This window comes from Chionomys nivalis, chromosome 5 (assembly GCF_950005125.1).
Source record: "Chionomys nivalis chromosome 5, mChiNiv1.1, whole genome shotgun sequence".
NCBI lineage: Eukaryota > Metazoa > Chordata > Mammalia > Rodentia > Cricetidae > Chionomys > Chionomys nivalis.
The window spans coordinates 24,772,555-24,792,333 of record NC_080090.1 but is presented as its reverse complement, the minus strand read 5'-3'; the positions used below and the strand labels follow the sequence as shown (position 1 = coordinate 24,792,333).

Sequence of the window (19,779 nt, the reverse complement as noted above, 5' to 3'; positions counted from 1 at the left end):
CCAGAGTCATTGAGAGACATGCAGGGAGCGACAGCAGCCTGCCATCCCAGCCATGCTCTGAGCTGGGGAGACTCTGCCTTCTGGTTCTGCTCTCATGTCATAAGAGGATCCTCTCTCCATGGCCTATTTTTTACATTTGTGTTCTTTCTGCGATTTTGCTATTTAAATTAGCCTGAAAGGGCAGTGATAGAGAGACCCTAGTGTTGGTGAGCACACTGCGACATACCTCACGGAGCAGAGCCATGTGCTAGCTGAGCTTCACACAGCCATGGGCTGTTGGTGGCAATGAGTCGGTTAAGGAGTTAACTGTGCAATACACATTTCAGAAAAAAGGAAGGGGAAATTTGCCAACATGAATGTGTTCACTCTCCTAAGTGCTAGAACATCCATGGTACATAAAGAAGCTACAGATAGATGAAAAGGTGGCTGCATTTGTGGAATGCATTTGGTATTGATGTCTTTATATGTAGCTACTCCCAGTCAGGTAAGGTCTTTTTCTTATTCTATCTATCTAGATTATTTCTTTTGTTGTTGTTGTTGTTTGGTTTTTACTGTATTTTTAAAAAGATCTATCTTCATTATTTATAATTAACTGTGTATGTGTATGGCATCAAACTCCCTGGAGCTGGAGTTATAAGCAGTTGTGAGCTGCCAGGAGTTGGTGCTGAGAAACACTAGGGTCCTCAGCAAGAACAGTATGTGTGCTTAACTGTGGAGTCATGTCTCATTGTATTTAAGGTGGCAGATTCACCATAGATATAAGATATTTGACAGAAATATTATCTAGAACAATGTATTTCCTAACTAATGTTTCCAGGACACTAAAATAATCACCAGGGTAAATTACACAAATGCCTACAGGTGGAGATCATTTTTCTCCACCTCTTGGAATAGGGCTGGTCATGTGACTCACTCCAGCAAGAAGGATATCAACAAACATAAAATCAAGCAGAGACCTAAGAAGGACATGCTCTTTCTGCTCCTGAAATCCAACACCACGTGAAAGGAACCAGTCTGTCCTATTGAATGAGAGACAGTCTCCCCTGCCACCCCAGGTGACAACCAATCAAGTCTAACAAATAAGGTCATCCAGGATGAGCTGCTGGCAGCCAACTGTGTACACACAGGACTGGCAAAAACTGCTTAGCAAAGCCACAAGCTAAGCATTTCAAGCCACTACATCACAGGTGGTTTGATTTGTAGCAGAGCTGACAGACAGAGAACCCATTTTATTAGAACGGGGGGCTCAGACTCTAAGAGAACTGCTAAGGTCCCATAGCTAACTGGTGACCTGGGGATCCTAAGCCAGGCAAGTCTGATGTCACAGGTCAAGCTTTGCCAGTTCTCCTCTAGCCAAGTCACTCCACAAATCCCAAATGTTTCCTCACTTCGCGACTCTCCTACAGAAGGCTAAATGTAGACCACGGCCTCATGTGGCCCCATAAACATGCAGCGCTAAGCCTTTTGACCTGGTCGTTTTGTGCTGACACCGCCCTTACAGACGACATCGGGCTCTGCCTCCACATTCCAACCATTTCACAACAACAAGGCTGCCTGTGCGGAGAGATGAGTGCGATGTGGTAGTTCAAGCAGGAGCGTACCATCACCCTAAAAGATGGGGGCAGTGGGATGGCTCAGAGGACCAAGAACCCCATCACCAGGCCTAAGTATCTAAGTTTGTAGCTACAAATATTCTATGTCCCGCTGGTCCCCCTGGACCAGGTTTTCTTGACCCACCTGCTCCCAAAGCCACTTATAAAATAATCATCCTGAGGCTTAATATTAATTACATATTCTTTGGCCTATTAGCTCAGGTTTCTTACTGGTTAACTCTTACATCTTAAATTAACACATTTAGATTATTTTATATTTTACCACAAGACTCATGGTTTATTACCTCACATTTTGCTTCTTGAGCAGCTGCATGGCATCTGGTGACTCTGCCTTCTTTCTCCCAGCATTCAGTTTAGTTTTCCTGCTTAGCACTATTCTGCCCAATAGGCCAAAGTGGCTTCTCTATTGATCAATGGTAATAAAACATAATCACAGCATATAGAGGAGAATCCTACATCATCTCCCCTTTTCTGTATAAATAAAAAGAAGGTTTTAACTTTAACTTAGTAAAATTATATATAACAAAACAGGTATCAAGCAAGAATTACAGTTACAAAATTTAGTCTATTTGTATCTGGCAAATTAAAGAAAATATTTTATCATCTATCTTTGTGAGTCTAAAGTTTTATATATAATTTATCTTTTATTATAACTAATGAAAACCATAACTATCTGCCTTGAACTCCAAAGACCCCATAAGGATATAATATTACCTAAGTAAACAGGAAGTGCACTATAAGCAACTTCTAACATTCTAGAAATGACAGACATCTTGCTGCTTGAACAGTCACCCAAAGTTCTTTTGTAATATTGGGGTATACATCTTCAGCCTATAGGTCCCATAATATCTGGCAGACTTTTCAGTGAAGCAGGAAATTTGAAGATCTGATCTGCCTTTTACTGGCAAAGTTCATTTGTTTCTTTCTTTTGTATCCTGCAGAATGTCTGGCAGTTTCTTCTGTGAAGCAGGAACCTTGAAGGACTATCCTGTCTTTGGAAAGTTTAGCATTCACTTTTCTGTGGGTCTTGCATGTCCAGTTCATACAGCATACCACCAAGCAGTCCAGGCAAGAGCAGTTTCTTGCCAAATGGCTGGCCTCGTCACACTGAAGGCAAATTCCATAATGAGTTTCTTCAATGCCCATCAACCCCTTGTTAGTAATTAATGCTGCCAGAAGCAGACAGGTCTCACCGACAAGAAAAGTCTACAATCTTAAAACCTTTCAAATGCAATATTTTATAGGTCTTTGAAGTGTGGAAGATTTTCTAATTGAAATATATTTCTGTATATCTAGAAAACCTAACTAACATGACTAAAAGTTTGACTATTATAGATGACTATTAATCTGTATTTCTTAACTGTATATTTTTAAATGAGCTGTATAAATATAATACTTTTACACACACACAGTGTTAACAAACTGGACCTTACATTTGTATCAATAGACCAAAATCCATACTAATGTAAAGTATTTATCTCCATATCATATTCCCCTTGTTTTTTTTTTAAAGAAATTTACTATGACCATTAACCATTTATAGCCAACCCTTTTAAAATGGAAATAAACATTTATAAACAATTATTGAGAATTTGGGCAAAGTTTTCTTTAAACTGCTTTCTGTTGCTTGTTGGGTAAAGTATTTTTAGGGTTCACAGAGACCTTTCAGGGTGTCTTGTTAGAGCAACTAACATTAGACTAGAAGGAATCCATAGGTTCCCATCCTCTGTGGAAAAAAAAAAGTAGAACCTCTTTTCCAAAGTAACATATCCTTAGACTCAAATTTTGAAGTCAAGATACCTTTAAAAAATTCAAAGAAAACAATAATATATAATCCAGACTCTCTGTGTATTTTTATCTTTATGTGTTTTTTTTTTGTTGTTGTTTTTTTGGTTTTTTTTTTGTTGTTGTTTGTTTGTTTTTCAAGACAGGGTTTCTCTGTGGCTTTGGTTCCTGTCCTGGAACTAGCTCTTGTAGACTTTATGTGGTTTTTTAAAAATATTTTTACTCGGGCGGTGGTGGCGCACGCCTTTAATCCCAGCACTCGGGAGGCAGAGGCAGGCGGATCTCTGTGAGTTCGAGGCCAGCCTGGTCTACAAGAGCTAGTTCTGGGATAGGCACCAAAGCTACAGAGAAACCCTGCCTTGAAAAAAACCAAAAAAAAAAAAAAAAAAAAAAAAAAAAAGAAAGAAAAAAAAATATTTTTACTGTCTCCTTAAAGACTTTGGTTTGTTTCGTAAAACAATTTATTTCTTTTTATAACTGTCTATACTCTTTTTTCAGTCTCTCCCAAGCCTATGTACATTTTTTAAAAAACACACTGGGACTCGTTTAGATCTGTCCTACTGTGTATCTGTAATCCTTTCCAGACCAGGAGCATTTTTTTTTTTTTAAATGGTAAGCAGCTTGGTCACGGTGGCCCTGGATGCTGGCTCTGCATCTCTCAGCCTTTCAATATGGTGGCGGTACCTTCATTGCCAGCTCTGGGACAGCCCGGTGGGAGCTCTGCTTACCACCTCAACTTTGGGGAGCAGCATGCGGCACATAAATCCTTTTTGTCTCAGTAAAAGCTAAATTTGCCATGCAGCATGCTGCACAGTCTGGAAACGTCTGTGTGTGGTGGCGGGAATCCACCATGCTCTCCTGCCTGTGTACACCTAGCAGCCCTGATCCAGGTACTTGCTCAAGTGGGGTGTGTTGAGCTGTAGGTGTGCTCTCAGCACTTTCCTCTTAATGGAGTCAGGTGTACAAGCACTGGGACCTGAAGTGGGTGGTGGGTAACGTGGGTCAGCCCCACATTGGGCACCAGTGTAGCTACAATTATTCTCCATCTTGCTGGACCCCCTGAACTGTTTTTTTTTCTGCTTGCCTGTTCCTGAAGCCACTTATAAAATAACCATTTTGAGGCTTAATATTAATGACATAGTATTTGGCCTACTAGCTCAGGATTCTTATTAACTAACTCTTACATCTTAAACGAACACCATTCCTACTATTTTATATTTTACCACAAGGCTCATGGTTTGTTACCTCACATCTTGCTTCTTGGGCAGCTGCGTGGTGGTGGCCTGACTCCCCAGAACCCACATTGTACAAGGAGGGAACAGATGTCAATTAACATACACATGAAGGGAATGCCGACATGTGACACACCAGGGGTGAAAAGTAGGGATATACATCAAATAAAACGAGTCGGTCACAGATAATGAACATTCTTTGATAACTCAATAGTTATGGGGTGTCTAGAGTAGGCATGCTCCTAGGAGAGGAAGCAGCAGGATTGTTGACAGGGTCTGTGGTGAGAGGAGTGGGGAGTTGACTCTCTAGTCATGGCTACAGCATCTAAATCGGAGAAGAGAAAAGTTCTGGTGGTCTAGGTTGCATAGCAAAATAAATGTTAAGGCCACTCAATTGCTACACTTTAAGATGGCTAAACGGAAACTTTCTTGTTATATTCTTGTTTTACCAATTTAAAAAGAGAAAAACAAAACAAAAAAACCCAGAAAATAAACAAAGGTTGGACTGTCAGTGATAACGAGAGGTTCAAGAATTCAACTGAGGCAGTTCGACCCCATAGAACAGAGCAAGCAGAGACACAGGCCACCGCAGACACATCAGGGCCCCCTTGAAAGCAGCTTTCACCCAAGCACAACAGCTCTCAAGACAGTCCCCTGCCCCAGCCCAGTTTAGAAAAGATGGCATGGTCTGGCTCCTCTTTGTACTACCTAGACTTGGTCTCAGGGTCACAAGATAGCCTGATTTATTGTCAGGAAAACGATTTGACGTTGAAAACAAGGCCATGCAGAGTTTTGACGCACAGTTATAATTTTTGCTGGTCCTATGACTACACGTCTTTCTAAACTCATTACAGAAAGCCAAGTTGTAGGAAAGGTTTTTCTCCTTATAAGTATCCTGTGGGATTCAGTGAGATGTTGGCTGGAGACACAGGCATTCCAGATGTGCGAAACCACCGCTGAAGAGTGCAAAGACAGAGAGGGAGGAAGGGAGCAAGTAAGCCAGTTCTAAATTTTCCACAATGAATCTTAAAAAAGAAAAAGACACTGAAACCCAAGCTCATCCAGGGACTCCGCTATCAGACACAGCCTCTCATTTCAGCCCTAAGAACAATGCCATCAGCATTTCAAGAACGGGATACAGAAGCTCAGGATATACTCTTAGAGGAAGTCCTTGGCAGGACCCTCAGCTACAACCCTTGCTGGGCGAGTCAGAAGGGTTTGCAAACATCAAAAGGAAGGGATCTGGGATGAGGCCAAGGAAGAAAACAGGAACCCCACTTGGCAGCAGCTGAAGTGGACACTCTCCTACCATCAGAAAGGTTACAGGGCCACCACCCACAACATCTGGCTCAAGCCCAGGTAACCTGTCACCCAAAGAGTGAAATGTAACATCCTGCCTGCCTCAGCCTTCACAAGCTTCCAGTTCCTCCACAAGAGACCAAAGTGCCTTGGAGCGGAGGGCAGAGGCACCCCAACCCTTCTCCCCACTTCCTACCAGCAAGCAGGAAAAAGGTGAGTGAGAGGCTTTGCAGGTTCAGCTGTAGATTCAATTCCCTCAAGACTCATCTTGCCTCTGTCCACTGCAGCCAGCTACCTCCCTGCTAGGACCTGGAACTATCTGACTACACCTGATAACTGACTAGGTGACCATGATTGTCATCCTCAGTGTCAAAAGAGAAGAGGCCGGGTGGTGGTGGCGCACGCCTTTAATCCCAGCACTCGGGAGGCAGAGGCAGGCGGATCTCTGTGAGTTCGAGGCCAGCCTGGTCTACAAAGGGAGTTCCAGGACAGGCTCCAAAGCTACAGAGAAACCTTGTCTCGAAAAAACAAAAAAAAAAACAAAAAAAAAAAAAAAAAAGAGAAGAGAAGGAAGAGATACGCCACAATCCACTGCTCCCTAGCAGATAAGGTGCCTCCCAATACAGCTCCCTCCCACCCCTGTCCCAACAGAGATTTGGACGACAGAAAAGAAAGGAAGGTTATGAAACCCGCTTGGGTAGAGTGGTAGCCGGATGAGGCCCCACCCACCAAGTATGATTTGGGTGAAGCCAACCAGCCTGCTTTGCTCCCTCAGCTACGAGCAGGAAAGGTCTGGAGGGATGTGAGTGATGATGAGAACTCTAAATCAGGGAGGTAGAGGAGGATGAAGGATTGGCTTGTGGTTCCCACACTCATCATTTACTTGTTTGTTCATTGATTCCTTCTGTAGGCAATACCCTAGACAAAACTCGACATGTCAGGAGGTAAGAAGTGCTACCCGAGAGGAGGAACACACCAACTCTGGACACATTTGCAATGAGCCTAGCTCTCCAACTCAGAGCAATCAGCCAAGTCATGCAGCAAGAGGCATATCAGCACCCATAGGGTGTCAATGGTGTCAAGAGCTCGTGGAGTTGATGGGGGCAGGGTCTAAGAAAAGCAATCAAATACAGTCATCCTTGTACATTGTACAAAGCCATGGCCATTTCACATGGGACGAGTGTGTCTAACCTACAGTGGGAGATACAGAAATCTAAGGGTGACCCCCAAGTGCAGTTGGGAGCAGTGGCAGAGGAGACAACTGCAGACCACCTTACCTGCCTTGCCACCCTGCGGGCCTCCCAGTAGGGCTTTGAGTCCTCCACAGCTTTGCCGATTTTCTTCACCAGTTCGTCTAGCTTCACTGTTGCCTCGACCAGGACGGATCGGAATTTCTGACGTGCGTCCTGTAGCCAGGGGGAAGATGGAGGAAACACCATCAGGCTCAGGGAGGAAGCTGCCAACATCTGCTGCATCTGACCAGAGACACCTGGATGGAATTCACACATCGCAGGAGCCCAGTACCAGGCATGGCACCATCTGAAACCTGCCAGTCATTCTAAGAAGGATCCAGAACCCACACTGTCCAATCAGTGCTACCACCAGCTACATGAGAGCTTCAAGCTTGTCACGTGACTGAGAAGAAACCGTATTTGCAACTTACTTTAGCTACACGTACATGTTGGGCTTTCCCATCACTCACCCATTTGGAGTCACATTACCATAGCACTGAACACTCAGATCTTCCTGCCTCCACCTCCCTGGCACTGAGATTTAATCTGCATTCACCACCACATAATGTAATTTAGATATTTTATTTACGTGATCTAAAAATCTTGTAAAAATGTATCTAATTGCTGGGCAGCAGTGGTGCACACCTTTAACCCCAGCACTTGGGAGGCAGAGGCAGGTGGATCTCTGTGAGTTAGAGGCCAGTCGAGTATAAAGGACAAGTTCTAAAATAGAGCTATTACACAGAGAAGCTGTCTTGAAAAACCAAAAAAGTGTCTAGTGACTTACTGTGGGATAATGCTGTTGTATATTGTAAAGATTTGTCACTCGTATTGGTTTAATAAAATGCGGATTGGCCAGTAGCCAGGCAAGAAGTATAGGTGGGGCAACCAGACTAAGAATTTTGGGGAGAGGAAAAGCTTAGATGCAGTCACAAGCCAGATGCAGAAGAAGCAAGATAAGAATGCCACACTGAGAAAAGGTACCATGGTGGCTAAACATAGACAAGAATTATGGGTCAATTTAAGTTGTAAGAGCTAGTTAATAATAAGCCTGAGCCAAGATGCCAGTTTATAATTAATATAAACCTCTGTGTGTTTCTTTGGGACTGAACGGCTGTGGAGCCAGGTGGACAGAAACTTCTGGCTACAATGACTTATATTGGACACGCTGTGTATGTTAAACCTTCCTGATCTGGGTAAGAACTCTCAGCGGTCTTTGGTGGCTTCAGTTCATATGACCACACCATTTCCCACACTTCCTCAGAGCTCTAAACCATGGGACTCACAAGTGTTAAACAGAGTGCAAGCTTACCCTGTGTGGGGCCCTGACCTCAGGGCCCTTCCAGCCTGGCAGTGCCGGGCTGCTGTGGAATTTAGGGATGCTGTGGAACTCAGAAGCAGAGACTCTCACTAGATCAGCTACTGCAGAGGACCCCTAGAAAACCTTCAAAGGAGTAGGCAGGATCCACACAGAAGCCTGAGGGGGAAGAGACTCTTGGGGAGCAGGGGCTGATCCCAAGGACACAATGGCCTTACTTGGCTGAGAAGAGCAAAAGGATGGCAAAGTTTACAGGCATCTAAGGGAGCCAGATGTCTCCTCCTGATTAACCTCACAAACTTGTGTTGTACATGTGGAATTGGAGGACCTTGTGCAGGTGAAGGAGGCTTGGATCAGTTCTCCCAGTTCATCTCATCATCTCAAGCTACAGGCTTGGAAAGGGGGGGGGGGGGGGCGTCTGACAATGCTGCTGGCCTTCCAGAACACGAGGCTGTGGCCTCTGCCGTCCTTGGGAGCTCCTGAGCCCGAATCCCACTTCTGACCCAGGTGTTTGCCCCAGTTCTATGTCACAGTCATGGGTTTTGTAGTATACACAGTCATCTCTCTTCTTAATTGAAACCTTCCCTCCTGGAGAATGGCAAGTCCCTAAAGACTCAGGAAGTCCACAAGCTTACAGGGTTCAGGATGCCCAGAATAGTACAGCAGCCATAAGCCCCAAGCCAGGGCTGGCAATCCTCCTATGGAGCTGTAGCTACAGATTCTATGAGTCATCATCCATGCTGGGGTGGAATAGTAAGAGACAGGTCCCTTCCTCTGTAGTCCAGGCTGACCTTGAACTCATAGCCCTCCTGCCTTAGCCTCCCTGGGAGGCTAGCATCATAGCTTGTGATGGATTTCAGGGCAAACGACCTGATATATTTGGGCCTTCTCGAAGGTGCCTTGGGCAGTGAGCCCATCATCAGCCTGGCTAACATCCTTTGTGACTCTCTGTATTGAAAATGTGACCGCTCAAGGGCACGGGGAGGGGGACACACAGGTTTGGCAATCATTTCCCCAACAGTGAGCTATACACGTGGGCATTACACTATCAGCTCCATCCCATCACGCTCCCGCTGAGGTGGCTGAAGAATGGGATGAAACCATGAGAAAGCCCGACAGAGCACAGTGGTAGGAGAGAAGGCAGTCCTACACTCTACTGTTCTTCTCTTCCTTAAGACAGTATCCTTCCCCGTCACCACCCACATCCTTGCTTTCTCTTTTGCTCAAGCCGGAATTGGACTTCCATCAACTGCAATTGCAATAGGCCTTTAAAAACCATGAGACCGCAACATGCACCTTTAGTTAGTTACTATATTAGTTATGCTAATGCGGGTAGGAAGAGAAGGCCGATCTATGCGCCGTCCCGGGTACAGCCTTGTAATTAAACACAGCTGGCTGCGGGAGGGCTTCAGTCACTGGCGTACAGTGGATGGGATTTAGCTCAGCTAAAAAGATTTCCTTAAATACTATCTGAACAGCTAGTTGCCACAGACTTGTGCCTCCTGCTCCATTCCCTAGCTCTAGAAAAGATTAGTTCTTTGTCAGCTACATCACAGTCAAATGATCCTCCAAGATAACAGTAGGGCTGCTTCAGGATGGAGTGCACAGAAAGTTGTTTTCCTGGAAAACAATCCATGAAGACAGGTAATCAGGACAAACACCTCCAGAAGAACTTTACCTGTCAAAACGTGAACTATTGTGCAAGCTTACACACACCCCGTAATTCCAGCGCCTGGGATTTAGAGGCAAGGAGGGTCTGGAGATCTGGAGTTCAAGGCCAGCTTGACCCCCCAACAAACAAACAAACAAACAAACCAAACAAATCTGTTTACCATCCCAGGGCTAGTGTTCTGCTGTTTTGAGATGTCTTATTGGCTTGTCCTGTAGCCCAGGCTAGTCTGGACTTCACACTCCTCCTCCACCTGTAAGTGCTGGTATTATAGGTGTGTGCCACCACACCCAGCAACCCAGTTGACTTAAAAATCTGCACGCCAAGGAGTTCTGAACTGGTTCCCACTGTGTCATGTCTTCAGATCTTCTAAGCTTCTGTGACTCACAGGGAGGGTAATTTACTCAAGCAGAGAATCGCTGACAGTGGCGATCTCCTTGTTTGAATGTGTCAGTGTGTCAAAAACACAGCCCCACATCAGATGAGAACTCCAGCTAAGCCACCCAGAGCCAGTGTGCCTTAGGAACAGGGTGTCAGTGTCACACTGTACTGGGGACAAGTCCCTGTTTTTCGGCCAATCAACTTAGCTGAGCCTCAACCACCTCGCTTGTAAACTGGGAATAATGAGTGGTTTCACGGAGGAGTCCCCAGAACCAGCTGCATAAAGACGGGGTGGCAGAGTTTTCAAAATAACTGTCCTACTTATGAGAGATGGCACGGACTTCAAAGGTTCCTTGGTGATACCGTTTATAAATATACACAGCTTTGGTTCGAGAAGAGAGGCTTCCAATGCCTGGGCTGAGCCTGGAAATGACCCTGTAAGACAGGATCTACAGGAACCACAGGCACAGAATGCAGATAAGAAAACTGGAGCCAGGTGACGTGATTGCGAGGCTACAGGGCAGGTATCTCACGCTCGACAGTGAACCTTCCAGTCCGGCGTGCAGAGGTCTCTCATGGTTCCCTTAGCGTGCGGTCTGCAGGATCCACTGGGTGATGCTGGAACCCACTTTCATAATACAGTAGGACTGGACTTTTCATTCTTAAAAAATTTAGTGTGTAGCCATGTGTGCGCAGCCTCACGTGGAGGCCAGAGGCTAACTGTACAGTTGGTTCTGTCCTTTCACCGATACAGTGACTCCAAGAAACATTCAAGTCAGTGTTGGTGGCGAGTGCCTTTTAGTCACAGAAGTCCATTCCCTTGCCTTCTCACCCTCATCCCCTCATGAGTGTCCCCTGGGGTTTTCCAGAGGCCATGTGCCTTGTGGCATCACAAGAAACAGAATGCAGACAAGAGACAAACACTTCCACTGTGATGAGATGCAATTTGGATCTTCCTCTCTCTAAACCTGAGAAATATACTATATATACATAAAGCCAGGCACACACCTGTAACCCCAGCACTCCCCAGCACTCAGGAGGCAGAGGCAGGCAGATCTCTGTGAGTTTCAGGCCAGCCTGGTCTACAAAGGGAGTTCCAGCACAGTCAGAGCTACACAGAGAAACTGACACGAAGAGGGGAAAAAATAACCTTTTATTGGATGGTTGCCCATGTGTAGAAATGAAGCTTCCTCTTTGGGCAGGGTGAAGTAAAAATAAACACCAGCTTAAATGACTACGTGGAGTCGGTGTACACGCAGTCCTGGGACACGGAGGAAATGCTGCCAGCGGACAGCTACCCACTGCGAGGGATGAACCCGAGTGACGGCCATGTCACTGTCGGCAAGACCACTCCAGAGTCACGGTAAAAGGGACCACTGAAGCGTTTGGGCTTACCAGCCGGTAGTGAGGAACCTGAGCTGGGAAAGTGAGCTCACTGCAAACTGTGCTCTCCAAAGATGTCCAATCCAGTCTTGAGAGTACTTGTGAGAGCTCCCAACACACGCGAAGAAAGCACTTGAGTGATGTCTGGAGGAGGAAAGTGCTCTCTGCCAGTTCAGAGAACTATCTGAAGGGCTCAGAGGCCGTAACCATACCACAGGTGGCTAAAAAACACTTGATGTTGTTTCTGCAATACATTTTAATTAATTTAAGCTTTAACTTCAGCAACCTCACATAGCTAATGGTTGCCATATTGGACAGCACAGCCCTATCTGTAAAATTTGCTCTTAATGACTGCATCATGCTCCCGGGACCTTCTGGCCGCTGCCACTGTCCGTCAGTTTTTCTCTCAGTCCATACCCCAGAGCCCTGTGACAAAGGAAGCCAGGACAGCTTCTACCTGAAGAATCCCACAGCAGGCTTTGAAGCTGCTGACTGTGCAGGGTGGAGCAGAGACCAGGAAGACAGGTCAGGAAGGCTGAGCAAAGCAGGAGGGCGCGGGGCCAGGAGGCGGCAGAGTCGGCCAGGGGCGGCCAGAGTGAAGAGCGGCAGTGTCTGGGGCTAGCCCTGTGTAGTACATGACACCCCTGACCACTACGCAGGTCCCACACCTGACAAAGACACCTTGGTTAGAAGGACTCCACAGCCACTGAGGAAATGAACAGGATGAGGGAGAAAGCACAAGAACCCTAAATTGGGGAGACCTCCAGATCACTGTTATCACAGCCCCATCCCCTTGGTCACATTCTTTCCCCACTTTAAGCTCTGACTTTGGTAGTAGAGACCTGTTGCAGGGCCTGCCAGTCTTGCTGGTTCCCTCCCTGACGACTCTCCACACACAGCCCTGATGCCATGTTTCTGATACAAGCCCCTTTCACAGAGGCCAGAACAGAGAAAGCCAGAAGGAGAGACGAGACAACCAAGAACCCAGTGCAGACAAGAACAAGAGGTAGCAAAGGAGCCAAGTACCTGGGCTCTTGCAGGGACAGAGTAATGTGGTCATGGAGTCGGTCACTTGGAGGACACCTTTGCAGGATGAGAGGTAGTAACTGTGAGGACAACCACGCACACCAAGATCCCTGGGAAATCTAGGCTCTCCCAGGAAGATCCAACAACTCTTCCTTTAGCTCCCAGAGATGACTCCTGCGGACTTCAAGAATTTCGAGCGGACAGTGGGGCAGAGCACAGAGGTGTCTAAACCTGGGCAGGCGCCAGGTCCCTGGACAGTTGTGGTGTCCAAGCCAGACCCTGCTCCTTAACCTAACCCTTACATGTCCTCACACGAACCATTCTGGTTCTAAACCAAGAGAAAGAAAGATAGGGGTCATCACAGCGTCTTCCTGCAGGTTCCCCTTAAAATTAAGGGGAGGGCTTTAGAGACATTTTAGGCCTTGGTAGAATCCATCCCCTCCATACAGAAGGGCTGTTAACTCTGATTTGACTAGAAACACTCCCACATAGGCAGACGAGTACCTAGGCCCATACAGAAGCTCACAGCCTCCCTTTGAACACACTGCAGGTGTCCGAATTCCAAGTCAAAATCGGAATGGGAAGAAAAGCTTTTAAAAGCTTTTCATTCTAAAATAATTTCAGATTCGAAAAAAAAGTGCGGGTAAAGTGGAGATGTGAACATTTGGTGTGCCCAGAGCGAAAACTGCCCATGTGATAGCTCAGTGACCAAAATCAGAACATTAACCTTGGCCCGATATATGACTATGCACATTACACCAACAATCTCACGTAAGTCTGAGGGCACACACCTATCATCCCAGCACTAGGAAAGGCTAGGACAAGAAGTGGGGGTTGTAGGCTGGCCCAGATCACACTAGAAAAGAAAAAGGGAACGGAGGGGGCAAAGGAAACGAGTGAGGGAGAGGAGGCGGGAACAAGGCTTTCCCCGAGGTTCGTATATTTCACTTAGTTATCTTATTCCATCCCTCTACTGTCCCTTGACCTCAAACCTTCAGTCTCAGCTTTCACGGCCTTGATTTGTTTTTATTAACATGGGGCAGCGATCTAGTCCCTTAGTTAGGAGATGGCTCCTTTTCAGGACAGCTCTGTCACCAATGCTATAGGTCCACGCCACAAAAAAGGGGCTAAAGTCATTAGGAAGAAATGCTTCAACACCCAAGGCCCCAAACTCCAGAGACGAAGAAACTCATCAGCCTTTGCAAGTACCCAGTGCATGCGTCAGCCAGGCAGGCCCCCAAGGAGGGAACTGCGGGGAAGGCCACCCTATGGGCTCAGGCCGAGACACGCAGCTAGAGAGACTGGCAGGTCCCACGTTTTCTCGTGTGTCAGCCACACACACATTCATGAACCCACAGGATTCTTTAAGTATGAGAAGGCAGAACGGCTCAAGTTGCCCAGCTTCCCTGAACTCAACCACAAGCAGACGGTTTCCAGGCTTAGGCCAACAGGTTTAACTGTTTCTAATTTGAGACCCATGCTTAAAAACAAATCTGGGTCATTACATTTCAGACATGCAACTGACGTGCACATTAACCAGGCAGATTTATCAATCACCGGTGGAGCCGCTCCAAATACAAGGTCCGCTTTATGAGAAGCTCGAGTTCAGAACCAGGACAACAGGGCAAGTTCAGAGCCCAGCCGCGAGAAGCTCTGGAGGTCATCTAGCACTGCCTCTGCTGCCTCCGCCCTCAGCCTGTGTCCGCCCACCACAGCATTCCAGGCAAGCCGAGCTGTGTATTTCTGCTGGCTTTCAGTTTGTCTCTCTCCTGGCTGAAGCTATCAGCGTGGAGGCAAAGGAGCACACAGAACACAGGGTACAAAGAGTCAGTGTCAAAAGTCCCTGTCACCACTTTACAGACACACCAGAGGCATCTGTCAAAGGCGTCCATTTCTGGGAGGAAAACGGGGCTCGAGGAAAGAGGCCTCCCACTTTCAACCTTACTTCTCCAGGCCCTTGAAAAATTTGTGTTAAGTACAGTTTCAATAGAGCTTAAGTTTTGTCAGATCTTATGGTACTAGCCTAAAATCTCAGCTACCTGGGAGGCTGAGGCCAAAAGATGGCAAGTTCAAGGCCAGCCTGATCAACTTACTGAGACCACATCTCAAAATAACAAATATGTAAAGGCTGGGGATATCAGTAGCATAGACTTGCTTTGAATACATGAGGCCCTAGGCTCAATGCCTAGCACTGTAAAAAATTAAACTACATTAAAGTTTAATCTGTTGCGGCGCAGACTGACGGAAAGCTCCTCAACTTCCCAGTGTGTCAAGACTACAGGTGCTTGTCCTGGAAGGAACATGTGACTAGCCGAAAACTGAAATCCCAAGGCTGCTGAGCGGAGAGCTGGAAAGGACTCTGCCCACCAGTTAACTCGGATGCTTCCGGGTCACAGGTGAGGAAACCAAGTGTGTCCCCCACAAGGACGAAGCATGGTGTCGCCACAAGGACGGGCAAGCCAGCTTCTAGGCCAGCGCTCTCTTCGCCAGTCTCGACAGGGGCCACAGAGGCCTCTTCCCCATTCCCGAACATGGACCCCCAAATCATTAGAGCACATGGACTCCAGCCTCAGTCCTGGCTCTAACTCCACTGGCTGTGTGACCTGGGAGGACCCACACTTACCACCTCAGTGTCTCTCTTCAGCATCCTCCAGGGCTATTATTAAGAGACCAAGATTACCTACACAAACACTTAACACATACTTAGCTCGCTGGATAGCTATTTTTATGTAGATTAGTCAACAAGAGAAGGTAAGGGCAGAACTGGCCCTAGCTCAGAATTACATGCCAGGGACCATACCAGGCATTGCAGGAACACCATTTAATCATTAACAGCCCTTGCCAGATAAGTATTGACTTTTGCATCTGAAAGAGAGGAAAATTAAAATCCAGAATAACAAAAACAAGCCAGGGCTAAAAAGATGCCTTGGGGGTCAAGAAGCCCAGCTCTTGAGAGGACCTAAGCTTGTTTCGTAGGACCCATGCCACAATTCACGGTCGCCTGTAACTAATTCTAGAGGCTCCGATATCTCCTCCTGGCTTCTAAGTCAGACACACGCACACAACTTAAAAGTAAAAATTAGGGCACGGTGACACACACCTTGAATTCCAGTGCTTGGGAGGTAGAGGCAGGTGGGTGGATCTCTGTGAGTTCAAGGCCAGCCTGATATTTGTGGTGAGTTTGAGGGCAGCTGGGGCTATATAATGAGACCCTCTATCAAATAGAGTAATTTTTTTTTTTTTTTTTGGTTTTTTGAGAAAGGATTTCTCTGTAGCTTTGGAATCTGTCCTGGAACTTGCTCTGTAGACCAGGGCGGCCTTGAACTCACAGAAATCCGCTTGTCTCTGCCTCCTGGAGTGCTGAGATTAAGGCATTCACCACCATCACCCGCCAAGTAATCTTGAGATGGAAAAACAAAACCCGAATGTCTCCAAGGCTGCACAAGGAAGGCAGCTCTCCCGAGCAGCCAACAGCAGCCTCCACCACAACGGGCCGTGGAGTTTCTTTCTACTAGTTACCCCTATCAAAACTCTCCTCAGAGGTTCTGACTCTAAGCTTCAGTGTTACAGGGCAGCTTCTTGGACAACTTCCAGTGGGGAAGTAGATCCAGTTTCTAGAAAATGAATCAACGCTGGGATTTGATTTCTCTAAGAGACCCAGCAACCAGCAAGGAAGGACACACCAAGGCAGGAGTGGCCATGGACCTTCAGAAAGTGCCCTCCAACTTAGCAAGTATAATTTCTGCTCTAGGTGGCACTAATTTTTTTCCAACAGGCATTGAAGATGTAACATAATTTTTTAAAAAAACCCTATATTTGAGTGTGTGTGTGTGTGCATGTGCGCACACACACACACACACACAAAGTCATGGAATGTGTGTGGCGTTCAGAGAACAAGTTGCAGGAGTTGGTTCTCTCCTGCCACGTGGGTGCCAGAGATCCAGCTCAAGCTGTTGGGCTTGGCAAACGTCCTTACCTACTGAGCCATCTCGAAGGCTCACAGAGACCATTACTAAAGAATGTCAAAGCAGCAAGAGCTCCCTATGTCCAATCAAGACCTACAGCACTGCCAACACCTGCTCCCTGACCCTTCATGTGGTTGGCTCACAAATTCTAACCAAAGTCCTTGTTTTGCTGGCTCACTAAACATTAAAGTGCCTCTCAAAACGTGAACTGCTTGTGATGTGTGCCCCCAAAGGAAAGGAGAGTCGCTGTGTCTCTGTAACCATCATGAGTATGGTGGTTTCTAAACACGACTAGAATTCTTCAGCATTGTTCCCATTAGGAGAAATCTGAAGTCAGGGCTGTCTGTGCTTGGATCAAGAAAACACAGAAGTACCATACGGAAAGTTCAAAGGATTAGACAGAAAAAGCTGTCAAATTTCTATGTGGTCATCTTGGAACCAGCAACACTCTGGGAGATGCCACACATCCTAAGAAAGAGAATCTGAGAATACCATATTGAAGAGGTACTTGCCAATGCTCTAGATAAAACCACTAGCTTAACTCCCAACCAAGTGCCAACAACCTGTCAGGCACCTGAGTGGGCCACTGTGGATGCCATTATACCCTCAGATGACCACAGTCCAGCCGCTACCTGGCTGCAACTGCAGGAGACTCCTCAAGCAAGGACAGGCCAGCGGAGCCTCATTGCCTCCTCTCCAAATCCTGAGGCACAAACCATGTCCTAAATAAAATGGCTGCTGTCAACACCAAAGCGGTAGGTGCAGCCAGAAAGACCACCACCATCCCCTTTCACCTCTTCTCTCCCCTCTGCCCCAAAAAGTCAAACATCAAAGAAAAAAACATTCAACCGGTGGACTTCAAATCTATCACAAGAGCCTGAGCCCTTCCGCCTGCTGGCCACAGAAGCCTTAAGAACCCATTCATCTTGCTTTGGCTGAGTCTGAAGCCAAACAATGAGAGCAGCCCCGCTGAGCGGCTTTGGCCATGGCTACAACAAACAGCGGATATTCCTTTCATTGTCTGCCTGCAGGCAGCTAATTTCAGTCAGTGCAAACATGAGTGTCTCTCACAGAATCCAGCAAAACACAGCAAAGGAAAGCTCAGACAAGAATAGAGCAAAAATTTTCCATCTTCCTGTAAGGAAATGAAAGGGGCTGATTCACCGAGCTCTCTGAGAGCTGCTTTGCAAATTTCTGTGGCGCTCTTGGTTAAAATCCGCTGGGGGTGCAGGGAGCCACCTATGCTTACTGCTAAAAATCATCCATGAGTAGAACGAGGAAGTCCAGAGAAAAGGACTGAGCAAAGACAACCGGGATGCCTGCCAAGGACTGAGTTAGATGTTTAATACCCCCAGCCAAAACACACACGCGCGCGATGTTAAATGTCCTCACAACAAATACTGAGGAAGGAAAGAAAATCATGGTTCAGTATTAAAAGGTTAAGGTCCATGGGGACCAGAGCGCTCTGTCAATTTGATCATTCCTAAGACAAAGGAGACAATGCTGAGCCCATCTGTCAACTGCCGCAGCCCGCCTTCTGCAGTACACCTCAGAGACAGGGCTGCAACCTGGGAGAAGTCAGTTTGTGCTACAATATCAGGCATGTGTCCCCCAGTGACGGTCCCAGCTAAGGACCCAAGAACGTTCTCATGGGGTTTTACAGCTTCAAAATGAGACAGTCAATTTTTTCTATCAATGGTGTCAATTTTAGGATTACGTGGGTATTTCTATATTTTAGCCAAAGCCCAGACTGTATCATTTGCTACTGAGGCTATAAGTGAATGAATTTGTGCAAGCCTTGAACCTTTTATACATGACTTGAGCCTACATGTGCCCACAAGTCTTTGTCCATTTAGAAAGGACTCAAAGAAGCTGGGCATGGTGCTCACACCTGTTACCCCAGCTTTCGGGAGGCAGAGGCAGGAGGATCTTGAGCTCCAGGCTAGTCTGAAATACAGACTGAGACCTAGCTCAAGAGACCAAGTGGGGGCAGGGCAAACAAAAGACCTATAATCCTACCTGAGCTACATGAGGGTTTCCAAAATCGAGATGGGGCAGAGGTATTCAAATACTCAAATACAAACAAAAATTATATTGTTATCTTCAATGTTTTCTGTTGTTTTTCATCAACTGCACAAACAAGCGCTTCTTGGTTACAGCCCAATCTAAATTGCCTTTAAGCTGCTCTTTATTCCCCTGGGAGACACCCCAATCAGGCAACCCAACTGTCCTTGTTTGCTTTCTGCCTCTGTAACAACACTGACTTTAAAAGCAGGTTAGGGAAGAATCAATTTAATTCACCTTCCAGCTTATAGCTCATCGTGCAGTGCAGGAATTGAAGCGCTAACTTGGAGGAATGCTGCTCACTGGCTTGCTCCTCGCGACTTGCTCAGCCTGCTTTCTGACACAAGCCAGGGCCACCTGCACAGGGGTGGCACCACACTCAGTCAAGAAAATGTACCACAGGCTTGTCCACAGGCCAGTCTGATGGAGAAAATGCCTCCGCAGAGGTTCTCTTTCCATGTGACTCACCATTTTTCCCCTCATACGCAGGCTTTTATTGTATATACCTTACATATAGTTTTTGGGGTTTTTTATGTGTACATGTGAGTCTTGTGAATATATACTGTTGTGGGGGAAGGGCTACTCTCAGAGACCAGAAGAGGATGCTGATTTGAGTCAAGAGGACAAAAACTAACCAGTTCACCCACCAACATTGGGGTCCACTAACAATTTAGGCAGAACTGCCAACCCCAAGTTTTTCCTAACAGCGTTGATGGTTCCTAAAATTCCTTCCATAGAAATCAAATTTCTCGGGGGCTGGAGAGATGGCTCAGTGGTTAAGAGCACTGCCTGCTCTTCCAAAGGTCCTGAGT

At 46.5% G+C, this 19,779-nt stretch overlaps 1 protein-coding gene across 1 annotated transcript in view; it reads right to left on the bottom strand.

Annotated features, from left to right (window-relative positions):
- The window catches only part of Sh3bp5 (SH3 domain binding protein 5), a 71,302-nt gene that overhangs the window by 40,069 nt on the left and 11,454 nt on the right, over positions 1-19,779 (bottom strand). The window contains exon 3 of the mRNA XM_057769193.1: positions 7,207-7,335. Within this exon, the coding sequence (XP_057625176.1) occupies positions 7,207-7,335 (129 nt within the window). The remainder of the gene's footprint in view (positions 1-7,206; positions 7,336-19,779) is intronic.